Source organism: Netta rufina, assembly GCF_964035555.1.
Source record: "Netta rufina genome assembly, chromosome: 11".
Classification (NCBI taxonomy): domain Eukaryota; kingdom Metazoa; phylum Chordata; class Aves; order Anseriformes; family Anatidae; genus Netta; species Netta rufina.
Window position 1 is genome coordinate 22,710,234 of NC_140134.1, and position 15,975 is coordinate 22,726,208.

At 41.6% G+C, this 15,975-nt stretch overlaps 1 protein-coding gene across 3 annotated transcripts in view; it reads left to right on the forward strand.

The window, feature by feature from the left end:
• The window catches only part of TP53BP1 (tumor protein p53 binding protein 1), a 40,176-nt gene extending 24,226 nt beyond the window's left edge, over positions 1-15,950 (forward strand). For all 3 annotated transcript variants that reach the window (XM_084293166.1, XM_084293167.1, XM_084293168.1), the window contains exons 14-26: positions 906-998; positions 1,967-2,465; positions 3,441-3,593; positions 4,914-5,200; positions 5,537-5,713; positions 5,928-6,349; positions 6,478-6,669; positions 8,891-9,094; positions 9,688-9,900; positions 10,496-10,590; positions 13,867-14,066; positions 14,877-15,022; positions 15,661-15,950. In XM_084293166.1, coding sequence (XP_084149292.1) covers positions 906-998; positions 1,967-2,465; positions 3,441-3,593; positions 4,914-5,200; positions 5,537-5,713; positions 5,928-6,349; positions 6,478-6,669; positions 8,891-9,094; positions 9,688-9,900; positions 10,496-10,590; positions 13,867-14,066; positions 14,877-15,022; positions 15,661-15,848 — 2,869 coding nt within the window. In that variant the 3' untranslated portion in view covers positions 15,849-15,950. The remainder of the gene's footprint in view (positions 1-905; positions 999-1,966; positions 2,466-3,440; positions 3,594-4,913; positions 5,201-5,536; positions 5,714-5,927; positions 6,350-6,477; positions 6,670-8,890; positions 9,095-9,687; positions 9,901-10,495; positions 10,591-13,866; positions 14,067-14,876; positions 15,023-15,660) is intronic.
• The last annotated feature ends 25 nt before the right edge of the window (positions 15,951-15,975 follow it).

Here is a 15,975-nt window from a genome sequence, read left to right on the forward strand (position 1 = left end):
TTATTGTGCAATTTTCTGCAAATAGTCTCAGCTCTGAGGAGTTCTGAAAGAAAATTCTGTTTGATATGAGGCTGATAGAAACATAACAAAGTCACTGACGGATTGAGATCACAGTTTAACGCGTTGACCAAAATATAAGTTTTCTTCCTTGATCTTTTAATCTGTATGTATCTGTCTTACCACACATGTAAGAAAAATAGTTTTGGAAACAGGCTTGTTATCATGTACTGTATTCCCACATCGCCTAGGGTTGCTTGGTTGTGTCTTTTAGACTGTATGATTTGCAAGTACTAATAAGAATCTGAGTGAGAAGACACTATCTATAGTGGTCTGAGTGAAGTATAAGGGTTTGAAGCAGTGAGAAAACTTTGAAATAAACTTAGTACCTCTTGTCGCAGAATTGGGTGCTGGATGGTAATTATGCCTCAGTGCTGAGGATGAATGGTCATCAGTCCTCACTGGTTGATGTTGGGTTGCCTTTGTAGGTGCAGGTTGAACTTGATCTCTCAGAGTCTGCTTTACAAGTCTTTCCCCATAATTTTGCTCTGTCATGAAGATTTTAAATAAGCCATAAATGGTCTAATGGTGTTCCCCAGTGGCTGCAAGAAATAGTGATGGTGAAACTCCTGATGGTGCTGTAGTTCTTCACCCTACGTTTTCTGGAATTGCTAGATTGCTCTTGGCTGTGAGAGTGTCTGCAGAAATAATAGAAGTGCTTATATAATTGTGGGTAATTTCTTGACCTTTGAGTGTCTGACCATCACACTCATTTTCTTGTTGCCTACATCAGCAAACTCAATTTGAATGTTTAATGCCAGTAGTTGGTTTCCCAGGGGGCTAGAAAACTCGTTATGCTGTATTTTCACAATCCCTAATGCCTTTTTTTTTTTAATCTGCGTTGCTAGCTCCCAGAAAGCATCATCTGTGTTCAGTCGTGTCTGTGAAGTTCGGCGAGAGGATGAGGCCAGAGGCCATGACCTTTCAGCTTCTCCATATAGGTAACTACTTACAGTCCTTGACTGCCAGTCCTGGTTAGATTTTGGATTTACACACGTGTGCATTTTTAACATTAATGACTCAGTGTAGTCTCTTTGTCTTTGGATGACTTAAAAGGTTGGGCACAATGGAATGAATATATTAAGTACTGTATGTCTATATCTCACATGGTAATCACAGAATGGTTGAGGTTCGAAGGGAACCCTGGAGAGTACACAGTGTCCAACCCCCTACCAAGCAGGGACACCTAGAGCACATAGCACAGGATCGCATCCAGGAGGATTTTGAAATTCTATCTTTTGATTGAAGTTTTGACCTATGAAGAAAAAGTAATTTATATTGCAAGAGTATTGAACGGTTATACTGTAGACAGCGATGACCAGGAACTTCTAGCGCTGGGCAGTGTACAGACAGAATGGAAGACAGTCACTCCTCAAAGCCTCTCAGGTATGAGGGAGATGAGGGAGGATAAATGTGTACTTCTAGTAAGATTCAGTATACAGTCCCATATAAAACCTGGTAAGATTATTGACGGGGAAGAGAAATCCTAGTGAAAGTGTTAAACAGCATTTGTGTTCACACTCCTGCCTCTTCTTCCTAGGTGTGATTAACTCTTTCAGGTCAAGGAAGTGCTGAAGCAGACTGTAGCAACTTCAAGATGGCGTGACTTTGAGAAGCATTTCGCATATGTGGTCCTTGTTGTTTGGAGCATACCTTGCTTTATTAGTGTTTGCAAAAGCTCCTAGTTTTCTATAGGTGTCAGCAATTCTTCCTGCCACCACATGGATCACTTGAGAGATGTTGCAAAATGTTTTACAATTTGAAAACACACCGAGTTCTTTGTAAGCTTAAGAAGCAATTGAAAAAATGCATTGTTGTATTTTGAATAGTGCTTTGACCTGAGTAGCAGAATATTGGCCTTCCTGCTTTTTTAATCAATAATTTTGACCTATATATAACTGGTTTGCAGGGGGAATCTATTCAGTTTTCCTGGCACAGAAGAAGATGATGAATTATGTAAAAATCCCAGTCAGCAGTGCCGGCAACACAGAGCAGATGACAGTGGTAGACAGCTCCTAATTCCTCGGAGGATGCAACAGGGCTGCCATCAACAACCTCCCTGTGCAGAGGAGAGGGAGTGTGTGGAGACTGGTACTGTTAGCACTCAGATGGAAGAAGGGACAAGAACGCAGAAGAAACCAAGTAAAGCTGTTGCAATTAATGAAAGCCAAGAGAAGGAAGCAAATACTAATAATAAAGGGATTCAAACTGCAGCAGACTATCATTTTACCCCAACAACTGTTACAGTAGCAACACAAACAGCAGAAGGAATCTGTAGGCGAGTGGATGTGGGAACCAGTATGTCTGGGCAAAGACCTGGTCGACAAGATGCGAACATCCAAACTGAGGAGAGTGGGGAAAAGCTTGTGAATGCATCTGGAGAAGACACAGACTCTCTGCACAGTCAGGTGGGATGAAGGCTGCCTGTATTTAATTTTACTGCTTTAGAACAGTGAAGTATCCCTTCAGCGAATAAATTCACTAACAATAATTCCTCTGTCAAAAAAAGCCAAGAGACCTCTTCAAAACATAAATGGCTTAAGCTTTCCTTTATCAACTGTAGACAGCTGTTAAGGGACTGCAGTATTCAGTGGACAGAGTAAGTTTGGGAAGTAAATGTCTTGATATTTTCTGAGAAACTACGGCAAGTGATCAAGTGATTTTGTGTCTGTCTGTGTATGTCTAGATGTAGTTAACGCTATTAAAAAAAAAAAAAAAAAACTTTTTTTTGGATGGAGGAGGAAGTTGTATGAAATCTGGAAGGAATGCTTTGATGTCTCCTATTTGCACCAGTGAACTTCTGGCACTTTCACTGGATGGAGCAGCAGAATACAATGGATAAACACATCAGGGGAGAGTTCCTCTAGTTAAACATTCTAATAAGATGAATTAGCTTTGAACTAGTGTTTCAGAAAGTTTGCTGCAGACTCAAGAAAAATAACTGCTTTGAAGTTAGAGCTTGCATATTTCTTATGAATATAAGGACTAGAATAATGATCTTTTCTAGACTTGAAATAAGAACTGTGCCTCCTCTGAGAAATAGGAGGTTAGAGGGCCATAAATACACTCTGTAATAGTTATGAGATCTGAGAGCCCACTGAATGACTATCAGAAGCTATACTAAGACAGTTTGGTGTTTCTTCCTTGGACTGCTGTGATTTCCCTTCCTCTGCCCCTCAACAAATGAGCAAAATGTGTTCAGTTTTCCCTTGTTCGGGGTCTTTCATGTTGTTGCATCTAATTTGCAGCAAGATACTGAAAGGTTCCCTACGACAGTACTCAAATGCGATAAGAAAAAACTGTACTGCAGAGATAGCTGTTCACAGAAATTATTTGCTTTTGGATGTGGTTTGTTTTCATTTTAATTTGTCTTGTTTATACAGGGAGAGGAGGAATTTAACCTTCTTCACCCACCTAGAGGCCAGGTTCAACGTCGCCACATGCGAACTGTTCGAGAGGTGCGCACTGTTGTTACCCGTGTTATAACAGATGTTTACTATGTAAATGGCGCAGAGGTAGAACGAAAAGTAGTTGAGGTAAGATCCTGTTTTCAGGGCTAAATATACTAATATGTTGGCTGAAAAAATAAATTGTATTGTGGCTGCAGAAAACGTGAGCTGAGTGGGCAAACCAGTGTGCCGTGATGACAATTTTTTTTTTTCAATGAGTGAACATATAGACCATTCAGTGCATATTGAAAGCTGTGTGTTTGTTGCTGGTGTATTTCATTCCTGTTACTGCGTTCTGAAGACACACTTCTCTGGGAGACAAAAATGGACAAAAGACTTTATAATATGCTTCTAACTATTGTAAAATTCTTGGGTTTTTGTCAAAGCAGAGATTTCAGAATGGGCAGAAATTCTATTAGTCAGCAAAAATCATTTCTATCTGTAAAATTGAACTATATAAGACTGTTCAGCCTGTTTTGCAATTCAGTGTTATCTTTCACCTGTAGTCCATGGGGTTTTGAGTCCTGTCGACCAGATTCTGTAAGAGATCTCCAAAAAGCATCTCAAAATCAAAAAATAAACAAGCCTATTTTTACTATGCTTGTATTGCTGTACAATCCATTCCTTTATTGGAAAATCTTTAGGGAAACTCAAAGAATAGTCAACAAATGCTGATATGATATACATGGTAAACATACCAGCCTGCTTGCAGTAGTAACATATTACTGCTATTCTGCTATACAGGTAAATAACATAAGTGTCTTGTGCTAACTTTGTTACAGTGAATAATGTAATTACTCTTTGCAATGAGTAAAGGTACAAATGGATAAATTAGTTCAGTTACTTACGCTCTCACACCTGACACTACACACAAAATTGCTTATTGTAATATTAAAATAGAGAATTAGATTTTCTTAAATGTGTTTTCACAGGCTATGTAATCGTATAACCATGTCCAGTTTATCTACCTACATTTGATATCAGTGTTGTGTTGACAGACCTGTAAATATCCATAAAACTTGAATTGCTCCAAATGACCAACCATCTGATTTTGATCTTGTATTACTAGTAACCAAAGGCTGATAGTGTGTCATGTAGTTCTTGCACTCTTACGCTCTAAAAGGGTGGAAATCATTCAAAGCCAGGCTGATTTCTGGCTTTGAAATCAAAGCCGTCCAAGCTCTGTCTTGGTGACTGATTTCTTAATGTGACTTCTTCGTATGGAGCACAGCTACAGGCCTGTAGGGAGAGAGCTGCTGTCTGCCTTTGATTAGTCCAGATTCAATCTGCGTAGCTGTCTTCAATTTCATGAATGTATTCTCAGCTTGTTTGTGTCTGATGTTTCTACAATGTAGCTTCCATCTAGCAAGTTCATCACCTTTGAAGTGGCCTCTTTTTTCTTCTAAGGAAACTGAGGAGCCTATAGTGGAGTGCCAGGAGTGTGAGACAGACACATCCTCCTCTAGAACAGCAGTGGGCTCATCACTGACCTCAGGGGACCTTGGTGATGTCAGCTCCTTCTCATCTAAGGCCTCAAGCCTCCACCGCACATCCAGTGGAGCAAGCAGTGGTCACTCTGCAACACACAGCAGCAGCTCAGCACGAGGAACTGGAGCTGTCAAAGGGAAAATGTGTGGTGCGGAAACTGGAGAGTTTGTTTTACCCATTGGCAGAGGTATCTTAGGAAAACTAAGGTATGTGCAGAGCTTTGAGAATGGAGAAGGTATTTTGCAGAAGTCAACAGCTGGCTTGGGTGAAATGTGAAGCAAGGTAGACCCCAAACCAAGAATATTCAAGAAAGGATCTGTCTTGATGAACAGAAATAAGGAACAGTCTTTGTATTCCCATCTTTTCTTCCTGAAGGAGTAATGGTTGTTTCCTTATGATGCATAGCTTTGCTTTTGCTCTGAGCAGTTCAGGAAGGATGAGGCAAAGTTCTTGTCCAGTTGGCAGATCACAGGGAAAATGGGGTGATATAGCAAGGTGATAACTCTTTTCAGAATGGTTAACTGAACTCATGAATTCTCTAGCCCTAGGAAAGGAGCTGGTCAGCCAGCATCTCCTCTCAGAGTTAGCCAGACAGGAGCGCTTCTGTGTGAGGAAGAGGAGGACTCTATGCTTGGTACTCGTCAGGGTGGCAGAGCACCTGTTACACCTCGTGGGCGAGGAAGAAGAGGCCGCCCACCATCTCGAACAACAGCAACAAGGTACCCTGGAAAAAGGATTCTGTAATTTTAATATTGTCAAGGAAGAGAAGGGGGGCCTGCTGTATTAATGTGACAGAGAAAATGGAGAGTTAAGTATTTCAGGAGCTAGTTTTTGGTGATAGCATGTAGCAGCAGCAAGAATCTGTCCTAAATATTCTTTGTTTAGTAACTGTTTTTCCTGATCCTTCTGGGTCTGCTTTTGTCTTTTCTACAGAGATTTAGCTGGAATTCCAGGTGTAGAGGATCTCTCAACTACAGCATCACCTGAGGAGAAATCATTTGTTCGTGCAGTTCGCCAGCCAGATGGAGGGGAGAAATCTGACGCTTCTGGCTTCTGTGCCTTACGTCGAAGTGACTCTCCAGAAATCCCGTTACAAGTGGTGACTGGTCCTTCAGACTGTGCAGACTCATCCTCTGGGAGCAGCTTTGTGGGCCTCAGGGTTGTAGCAAAGTGGTCTTCAAATGGGTACTTCTATTCTGGAATGATAACCCAAGATGTTGGGGCAGGGAAGTACAAGCTGCTTTTTGATGATGGGTATGAATGTGATGTGCTAGGAAAAGATATTCTACTGTGTGACCCTATCCCACTGGAAACTGAGGTGACTGCACTCTCAGAGGATGAGTACTTCAGTGCAGGTAAGAGCAGTGCTTGAGGTCAGTTCCTGAGTTCTCTTGAGGTGCTGAATCCAATGGAAGATGGGTGTTTGTTCAGGAGGATGGGAAGCCTAGGTGTAGTTAACAGGTGTCATTTGCTGTCTTATCAGGTGTAGTGAAAGGACACCGGAAAGAGTCTGGAGAGCTATATTATTGCATTGAAAAGGAAGGCCAGCGGAAGTGGTACAAACGAATGGCTGTTATCCTGTCTCTGGAACAAGGAAATAAGCTCCGGGAGCAGTTTGGGCTAGGCCCTTATGAACCTGTCACCCCCCTGACGAAGGCAGCTGACATCAGTCTTGGTAAGGGGAGGTGCCGTTGAGCTGCTGACTCTATGTAGTTTGAAGTGCTCCTGTTTTTCTTCCGGGGCTATGCTGTCACACATCTTTGTGCCTTTGAGATGTTTCTGCTTCCTAATCCCAATTACCCATGTTTTAGATCTTTCTGGATATTCGAAAATGTTTTCAGAGTTCATAGAATATCCCAAGTTGGAAGGGACCCACGAGGATCATCAAGTCCAACTCCTGGGTTCCCAAAGGACCATGCAAAAAATCAAACCATGTGCCTGAGAGTGTTGTCCAAACACTTACTGAACGCCAGTAGGCTTAGTGCTGTGACCACTTCCCTGGGGAGCCTGTTCCACTGCCAGACCCACCCTCTCTGTGAAGAACCTTATTGTGATAACCAGCCTGAACTGCCTGTTGCAGCTTCAAGCCATTTCCTCAGGTTCAATTGCTGGTCACCAGAGAGAAATCAGTGCCTTCCCCTCTGTTCCTCCTCGTGAGGAAGCTGTAAACCATGATGAGGTCCCCCCTTGGTCTTGTTTTCTTCATGCTGAGCAAACCAAGTAGCTTCAGCAGCTCCTCACATGTTCATGGAGTTCATTGACAAATTGCACCGAGCCAAATCAAGATCCATCTAACCCTGTAACCCTGTGTGCTGCCTCAAACAGCAGCTTTTTGTGTATCTTAGGGAGGATCACACAGGAAAAGCAAGTTTGGATTTGATCTTTGGTCTAATACAGCCTTTCAGTAGTCAAGTCTGTTGAATCTTTTGGATCAGAGGCTGCTTCTGGACCATGGTTTTTATCGGTTAGCAGCAGACCTGAATTTTGTCTGATGCATTAAAACAGAGTTGTAGTGGCACAGTCAGTGTGGCTTGTTGTAGTCAGCTTTAGTTTGGATAAGCATTAAGTAATTTTATGTCATCAGTAGACTTTATCTCACAATTCTTTCTCCTTTCTAAATATCTTATTAGCATGTTGAGCAGTATATGCCTGAACACAAATACTTGAAGTGCTATATAAGTAACTTTGTTCCATGTATTCTTGCCCAGTGATCATCCTTTGTGATGACCGGTTATTAACACATGAGAGGACATTGCTCCTGTTTGCTTTAGTAGCTTAAGTTATAGAGAAGCTTTTGGTAAGATCATTTTATATATATATATATATATATATATATATATATATATATATACACACACACACATACATACACATAAACATTTTATTTAAAAACAACAACTCTTCAGTCACTCATGCAGATCAATCATCATCCATATTCTCATTGATTCTTTCAAAGAATGCTAATGTATTCAAGATGATAAATACAAATAAGTTTTTGTTTCCCACCAGGTCACTTCTTCATGAATCTACCAGATCCTTATTATCGTTTCAGTGAATTTGTTGGTACAAAAAAAAAAAGCCACAAAGCTACCATTTTGTAGTTCTCTGGATTGTGCTGGAGGTGCTAAGAAAATGTTTCATTAGTACTATAGTGTGTACCTCTGTATGGAGGTGATTTTTAAACAACAGGTTACGTGCAGCTGTTTGTAACTTAGCAATTCCAGACTTGAATTCCTTGATACGACTTGCTAAGCATTGGATTACCTTATTAATTCATCTTTCTTCCATTATCCCTAAGTTCCTCTCTATCACACATACAAATAACTTATTCAGCTTTCCTGTGACAGCATGTTTGTTGAATATATGAGATCTTTGAGACCCTTTTCCTGTTTGTATCTCTTGCTCAGAAACATAGTGGTATTGACTGACTTGTGGAGAGCAACCTGCTTCCAGGGTAGTGGTGCCTACTGTACTCAGTTACACTTGGTATGTAGGGTGACTGCTGTGATATAAACTGTTCAGTTATGCTGGGTGGAAAAGAGACTGGCAGAGTACTTGGCTTGAGAGAAGAGACATGCAAGCAAGGGTGGATTTTTTTGTTTGTTTTTGTTTTTTCCTCTCTGCTGTTTTGCTCTAACAGAGGGTGGTAGTATGTACCTGCTAGATACTGTTGAGTGTAGCCATCTCTGGACAAATAGATAGGGGTAGGTAACAGCAGGAGTTCAAGAAGCGTTTGGACAGACACATGCTCTGATTTTTTTTTTCTTTTTAATTATTATTATTTTGGGTGGTCTTTTGGGGACCAGGGAGTTGGACTCGGTGATCCTTGTGGGTCCCTTCCAACTCAGATGTTCTATGAAAATCAGTTGTTATAATCTCTGCATACTGTATTACAGATAATCTTGTGGAGGGGAAGCGGAAGCGACGTAGTAACCTTGCTTCTCCCAGCACTTCCAGCAGTAGCACAACTCCCACTCGTAAAGGTCTGGAGAGTCCACGCATCCCACCAGGTGTGCTGTCTGGTAAGAGGAAGCTTGTCGCTTCTGAAGAAGAGAGATCCCCAGCTAAACGTGGCCGCAAGTCAGCAACAATGAAGCCTGGTGAGAACATTGTTTTCTGTTCTTAATCTTTATTAGCCTTTTTTTTTTTTTTTTTTCCTCCTTGATATATAATATATATATATTATTGTAGTTGGTCTTTCCACTTCACACAAGCATCTTTCTTACTTTTTGCATATTTGGCCTGTAGGATTTGAGATAGATTATCCCTGGATACATTCAGTAGCCAGAGATATTTTTAGCATAGTCTGAGTATTTGTCTGCCATCTTTTCATTTCTGCCTTTTAGAAGTGTTCTTTGCAGCATGTTGTTCTGACCGTAATGCCTCTCTTCTTTCTTACCTGTTTAGTCAGTCCTGATACGCCTTCACAGTTAATGCTGTGAAGGGTCCCTTTGTTTCAGGATATTGACAAACTGCCAAACATTGTTCTATTAGTCGCTAGGGTTTTGATTTAAAGATTCTTTCCAGCTACACGGGTAAAAGATGCCAACCTATCCTAGCTTAATCATAACGAAGTCCTGCCTCCCTTTCTTCTCCAGTAAAACAACTGAAATTGAACATATCCCAAATCATTCCTCAGGTCTTTGTGTTGAACCTGACTTGTGAGACTCATGGTGCTTCCATCTTCCCACAGGGGCTGTGAGAGCAGGAGAGTTTGTGAGCACCTGTGAAGGTGTAGACACTGTAGATCCCCCAGTTCTGGAGGACCATCATGGACCATTGCCCCACAATAAGACACTCTTTTTGGGTTATGCCTTTCTTCTCACCATGGCAACACCCAGTGACAAATTGGTCAACCGCCAGAAAACATCAGATGGTCCTGCAGGGAGTAGTGAAGAAGAAGAAGGTGAGGTGAACCTTACCCATCACATTTTCAAGTGGAATGCTGTTGCTTTGGGAAAAGGGATGGATTTTGTCTGATCAGGCATTGGTGTGAGTGTTTTTCTCTTGCTCATTAATCCTTTGCAGAAAGGAGATAACTGTCAGTCTCTTAGAGAATTTACAACCTGAAATGTAGCAAACATCAGTGATGATCATAAGGCTGTTCAGCAAAATAAAAAAGGTATGACAGAAGGATCAGCAGACTCTGAATATATCACTAGTGTAATATAAGAAAGAAGGTTTTAAGAAAAGAGATAGTGCTGAGAAACAGGACTTGAAAGCATGAATGGATTGCAGCAGTTTACCTTCACTGAAGTCATGTTTCATGCAGTTAACTGCGGCATGAAGAAAGCCACCAAGTGCTCACTTGGCTAATTAGGCCATTGCTGCGCTGCCTTTACTGATGTCCTTTTTTTTGGACTCCTCTGAGAATTTTTGTAGATGTACTTGGGAGAAAGGGGAGCGGATCCCTTATTAGAATGGATGAGTTGTGAAGACTGAGGAGGGTATGGACATGGACAGGTTATAGCCAAAAATTTAACCTTCTATTTCTGTTCTAGAATTTTTAGATATGACTCCATACAACAAACATTATATAGCACAACAGCTGCGAGCAGGAGCCGGCTATATCTTGGAAGACTTTAATGAAACCCAGGTAAGGACTTGGGTAATAGTTTAGGATGATAGTCACAGAATAATTGAGATTGGAAGGAATTTTCTATAGATCATCTAGTCTACTCCCCCTGCTCAAAACAGAATCAACTTGAGAAAGTTGCTCAGGACCTTGTCCAGTTGGTTTTTGAGCATCCCTGAAGGTGGAGACTCCACAGCCTGACAGGGCAACTTATTCTAGTGTTTGACCACCCCCAATTTAAAAAAAAAAAATAAAAAAAAAAAATCCTGTATTTAGGTTTGTATCTTCTCATCCTTTTAGTGGATACCAGGAAGTATAGTTTGGCTCCATCTACACCCTCCTGTCAGTTACTAATATGCTCTGGTAAGACTACCTAAGCCATCTCCTCTGGAGCCAAACACACCCAGTTCTCTCAGTCTCTTGATCAGATGCTCCAAATCTTAGATCATCTTAATGGCTCTTGGCTGGGTCTGCTCCAGGTTGTCCATGTCTTTCTCATACTGTGGAACCTAGGACTGGATGCAGTTCTGCAGATGTGGTCTCACCAGTGCTGCAAATAGAGCAGTATGATAGATAGACAGAGCGAGCAGCAGGATAACCAGCCTTGACCTGCTTTAATGTTAACGCAGACAAGGATGCTGGTTGGCTTGATGCAAAGACACTCTGCTAGCTCATATTCATCTTGTCTTCCACCAGAACCCCAGGTCCTTCTCTGCAAAGCTACTTTTCACTTGGTCAGTTCCCAGCACATACTGATGATGGAGTTACTCCTACCTGGGTGTGGCACTTAACATTTCCCTTTGTCAAATTTAATGAGATTCCTGTCAGGCCATTTTTCCAGCCTGTTGAGTCCCTCCTGAAAAGCAGCACCGTCTACAATGTTTTTCAGTAGAATGTTGAAAAACTGAATTCTTTTAGGCAAGAATAGATGGTGGGGAAGCTAAGCATCGTTTACGCTTCTCCATACATACAAGTGTTTCTTGCGTGTCAGTGTTTGGCTTTGTAAAAGTAAGCTGAAGAGATGAACTGGATGTACAGGAAGGCTCCTATAGAGCCATCTCCCCTTTTTTCATCTTCCTCTCTTTTGGTACTTCTGATGAATGGCAGGTAAATTATGAGTAAATTAAGCATAGTTCTCATAGGAAAGAGTAACTTATACTTCTCATGTAATACAGTGTGTTGTAATTTATTGGTAATAATTCTAGGGCATTTCCTGGGGGATTTGGGCAACTAGAGACAGTTCAGCATTTTTCAGTGTTGTCTCCCTGAGAAATGTTGCATAGTCTAAATAGGAGTCAAGTAAAATGGGATGCGCAGAATAGCTCCTGTTACAATATGGTATGGGAGACAGAGCAGTTGAAACTGAAAAGCAACGGACTTACAACTGGTAAACTACTTGTATGATGAAAAACAATTCTGTCAGAATCTGACCAGGCCTCAAGAATCAGCTGGAAGTATTCCCTCCCATCTGAAGAATGATTAGTTAGTCAACAGCTAGCTTATATATGAGAAGATCTCTAATTTCAAACAGATCTAGGAGTGCGATTTTCTGAATTGGCAACCTCAGTACTTGTGACAGGAAGTTACCTTCAAGATGCTTTAGGAATTTTCCAGACTTGCTTGCTGTGGTGGTATGATATAGCCAGTTTATGCCTAGGAAATTGGAGTGTCCCATAAGGATGAGGGTAACTGATCCAGAAATTTCCCCAAATTGCCTATAGAGTAGTTCATCTGTGCCATTGTCCTGGGTAGGTGGTCGATAGTAGACACCCACAACGGTGTCTTTGATATCTGTCTCCTTAATCCTCATTCAGAGGCTCTCTATGGCATCATCCCCAACGGCAATGGCCATATAGTCTCATCTCTCCCTGACATACAGCAGAACACCTCCACCTCACCTGTCCTGCATATCCTTCTTGAACTTCTGATAGCCCTCCATCCCAGCACTCCAGCTGTGGGTCTTGTCCTGCCAAATCTCACTAATACCAGATATATTATAGCTCTGGGACAGGACAGAAGCTTCCAGCTTGTCCCGTTTGTTCTTCATACTGCTTGCATTGGTATACAAGTGTATCAGATGTGCTCCTGAACCCACAGTGCTCCCTGGAGCAGCATAGATGCTCCTGTTAGCCTTGCCACCAGGAGACAGTGCTGCACCATCCATTGGCTTAACCTCAGTGCTCCTAATGGTATTCGCCTCCTGCACTGATCCTAGTTCAAAGCCCTCTCAATCCGTCTCACTAGGCTATGGGCCAAGAAACATTTCCCTCAACAAGACAGGTGGGTCTCATCAGGCCCCAGCAAACCTCTGTTCTTGAAGACTCTTCCGTGATTATAAATCCCAAAATTCTTGCAGAGGCACCAGTCTTGGAGCCAAGCATTGATGACCTGGACTTACTTTCTTTTCCAATCTTTCCCTGTTATTATGGGAAGATTGAGGAAAACATGATCTGTGCTCCTGAGTCCTTTAGTTTTCTCCCCAGCACCCTGAAGTCCCTCCTGATAGACCTTAGACTTCCTGTTGCTATGTTTTTGGTACCCACTTGAAAAAGGAGAGGGTAATAGTCTGAAGGTTGTATTATGCTCAGACACTTCGTAGTAGCATCCCTGAAGCCCTGTGGAGGCAGCAAACCTCTTTGTGAAGAGGGATCTGGTATGCACATGGGTCAGATTAGATAATATGTGAAACATGTAGGCATGAATAATGTGGGCACACCTGTATCGAAGCTTTGTATGATGTAGTGATGATGAAATTACAAGTAATGATGGCTTCCAGAACAAGTCTTTTCCTGTAGTTTTATGTAGAGAACATAAAATAGCAGACAAAGCCAGAACGACATTGTGCAGACTTTGAGGCAGATGGTAGGTTTTTTTTTTTTTTTTTTTTTATTATACACATACTTTTTCTCAAGTCAGAAAATAAGGTTCAGATTTTTAATAAAAAAGGTAAACTGTTCTTGGAGCATTTTGCCTGAAGATGTAGTCTTCTCTACTGACTTAGAGTAACAATTTAAATGATGAATTTCCTCCTTTATCTGAAGCGGCAGGCAGTTATACAAATTTTACCAGGTAGTTTTTGCCTGTACTGCATAGCCATAGCTTTGAATAGGTGGTTATTATAGGTACTTCTGATCTCAGAATCTGTTTATCTAATTCGCTTTTCTCATAATATAGCTGTGAAAGCAGAGTTTTGATTGTTTTCTTCCTTAGTGTTTAGCAGCAAGATAACTTCAACAGATTTTTTTTTTTCTAAGCACTTTGTCTCCAGTTTACATGTCTTTTTTATCTCACCTGAAGTGTAATGCAGCGTATCAGTGTCTTTTAATTGCGGACCAGCACTGTCGAACTCGGAAATACTTGCTGTGCCTTGCCAGAGGAATCCCTTGTGTGTCTCATATCTGGGTCCATGATAGCTGTCATGCTAACCAGCTTCAAAATTACCGGAATTACCTTTTGCCAGCTGGTTATAGCCTCCAGGAGCAAAAACTGCTAGAATGGTAAGTGCCATAAGTAATAACCGTGATCTGAGTGCACAGGCTGAGGATTTAAGTAAGGAGAGAGAAGCGTTATGCTTGGGAGGCTCTTGAATACTGCAGGTTCTGAAGGTGTCCCTAGTACTGCTCCCCCTGTTTTCCCTTCCAGATAGAAACAGCATTTCCACCTCTTTCCTTAGATTTACCTCTAATGCCAAGGTGGCTGCCATATACACAAAAAAGTCTCCTGGGAAGAAAGATTTCAGTCTCCTCTTAAGGAAGAATCGGGCAAGATTTCCCACACACTTGGCTGACCTCTCTAATTGCTCAGAAATGGACAAAGGAGAGCTGGCACATTTTGAAGTCAGGTTCTGTATTTTCTGTGGAATTTAATCCGGAAGGTCTGTTCGAAGAGAACAGATGTCAGGTCAAACTTCTCAGGTAAGGTGAGGAACAGACAAAAGCAGTTTTCAAATCCCCGTAGGCTTTTGGGCAGGAGACTGATATCATCTTGCTCAGCCCTGTCAAAGTGGAGATGTTTTGGACATGCACAGGAAAGGTGATTCAGGATCAAGGAGTAGGCTAGCCTAACTCTGAATTTAGGCTGCCATGCACATTGCCAGTGTGGTCTAGCTCTGTTTTTATTACCTATAAATAGAGAATTGTTCCAGGTGTTTTGGGGTGGTGGTAAGAGGGCAGGTCACTGTATACAAGATACTCAAAGAACTAATATGGGAACCAGTAAGGTGACAAGGGGAAGTAGATAACGGTCTTCAAATAAAAGCTCAGATTATCAGGTATTTGTAGCAATCTGCAATTCCCTTTCTTCCACAGGCACCCACGAGAAAATCCATTTCATAACCTGAAGGTTCTCCTGGTATCAGACCAGCAGCAGAACTTCCTGGATCTGTGGTCTGAAATCCTTATGACAGGGGGAGCAACATCTGTTAGACAGCATTATTCAAATGCTCACAACAAAGGTATTCATCAGCTTTCTCAGGCCTAGTAGTTGGGAATTCTTTGCCACTGTGGTCTCTAGTATGGTTTTAAAACCTTTATGATGGCTTGCAATGATGTCTATAAAAGAAGGCAAAATGCTGACACTAGCTCGCTGCTTGAATGTGATGTAGAAGCTTGCATCTAGAAGATCTACCTTCCAGTGAAAAGATATGCTGCAGCGATTCAGGATACAAACCATCAGCCTCCAGCTTATATTAAAAGGGGAAACTTAGTCAAGAGTCGCTCCTGGGCCTTCTCCAGGCCACTAAAATTGAGTTTCCATATCCTTCTGAATTCCTGTGTACATACCCAACTGTCTTTTCTCCATACAGGATGTAGGCCCTAGTAAATGCAGCCTCCAGTCAGGACTTGTAGTTATCTACTCCTGTCAGTAATCTTGGCTACTAGTTTTCTGTTAATTTCTATCTGGACTAGAGCAAATGTACCTGCAAGGTCAGAGTTGCTAGAGAGCATGTCTTCTAACAAAGAGAATTCATGGGCTAGGAATGAGAGAGATTGGGTGGTAGAGAAATCCATAGTAGTGAAACACACTGATCTGCTGCTAAAAGATCCTTTTTCTTTTATTTAACCTGACCGATGCCTCTTTCCTCCTGTGCAGATATTGCTTTGGGTGTTTATGATGTGGTGGTGACTGATTTTTCCTGCCCAGCTGTTGTCTTGAAGTGTGCAGAAGCATTACATCTGCCTGTTGTCTCGCAGGAGTGGGTGATCCAGAGCCTTATTTCTGGGGAGAGAGTAGGCTACAACAAGCATCCGAAATATAAACATGACTATGTCCCCGACTAAACTGAAGCATTGCCCTCCTGTTCCATTGTTGTGCAGACTTGTTTTAATCAGATTTTAAATGTTTGTGTAATTGGACAGTGTGCATGGATTACTGTATATAGTTTTATCTGCTGAACTTTTATCATGA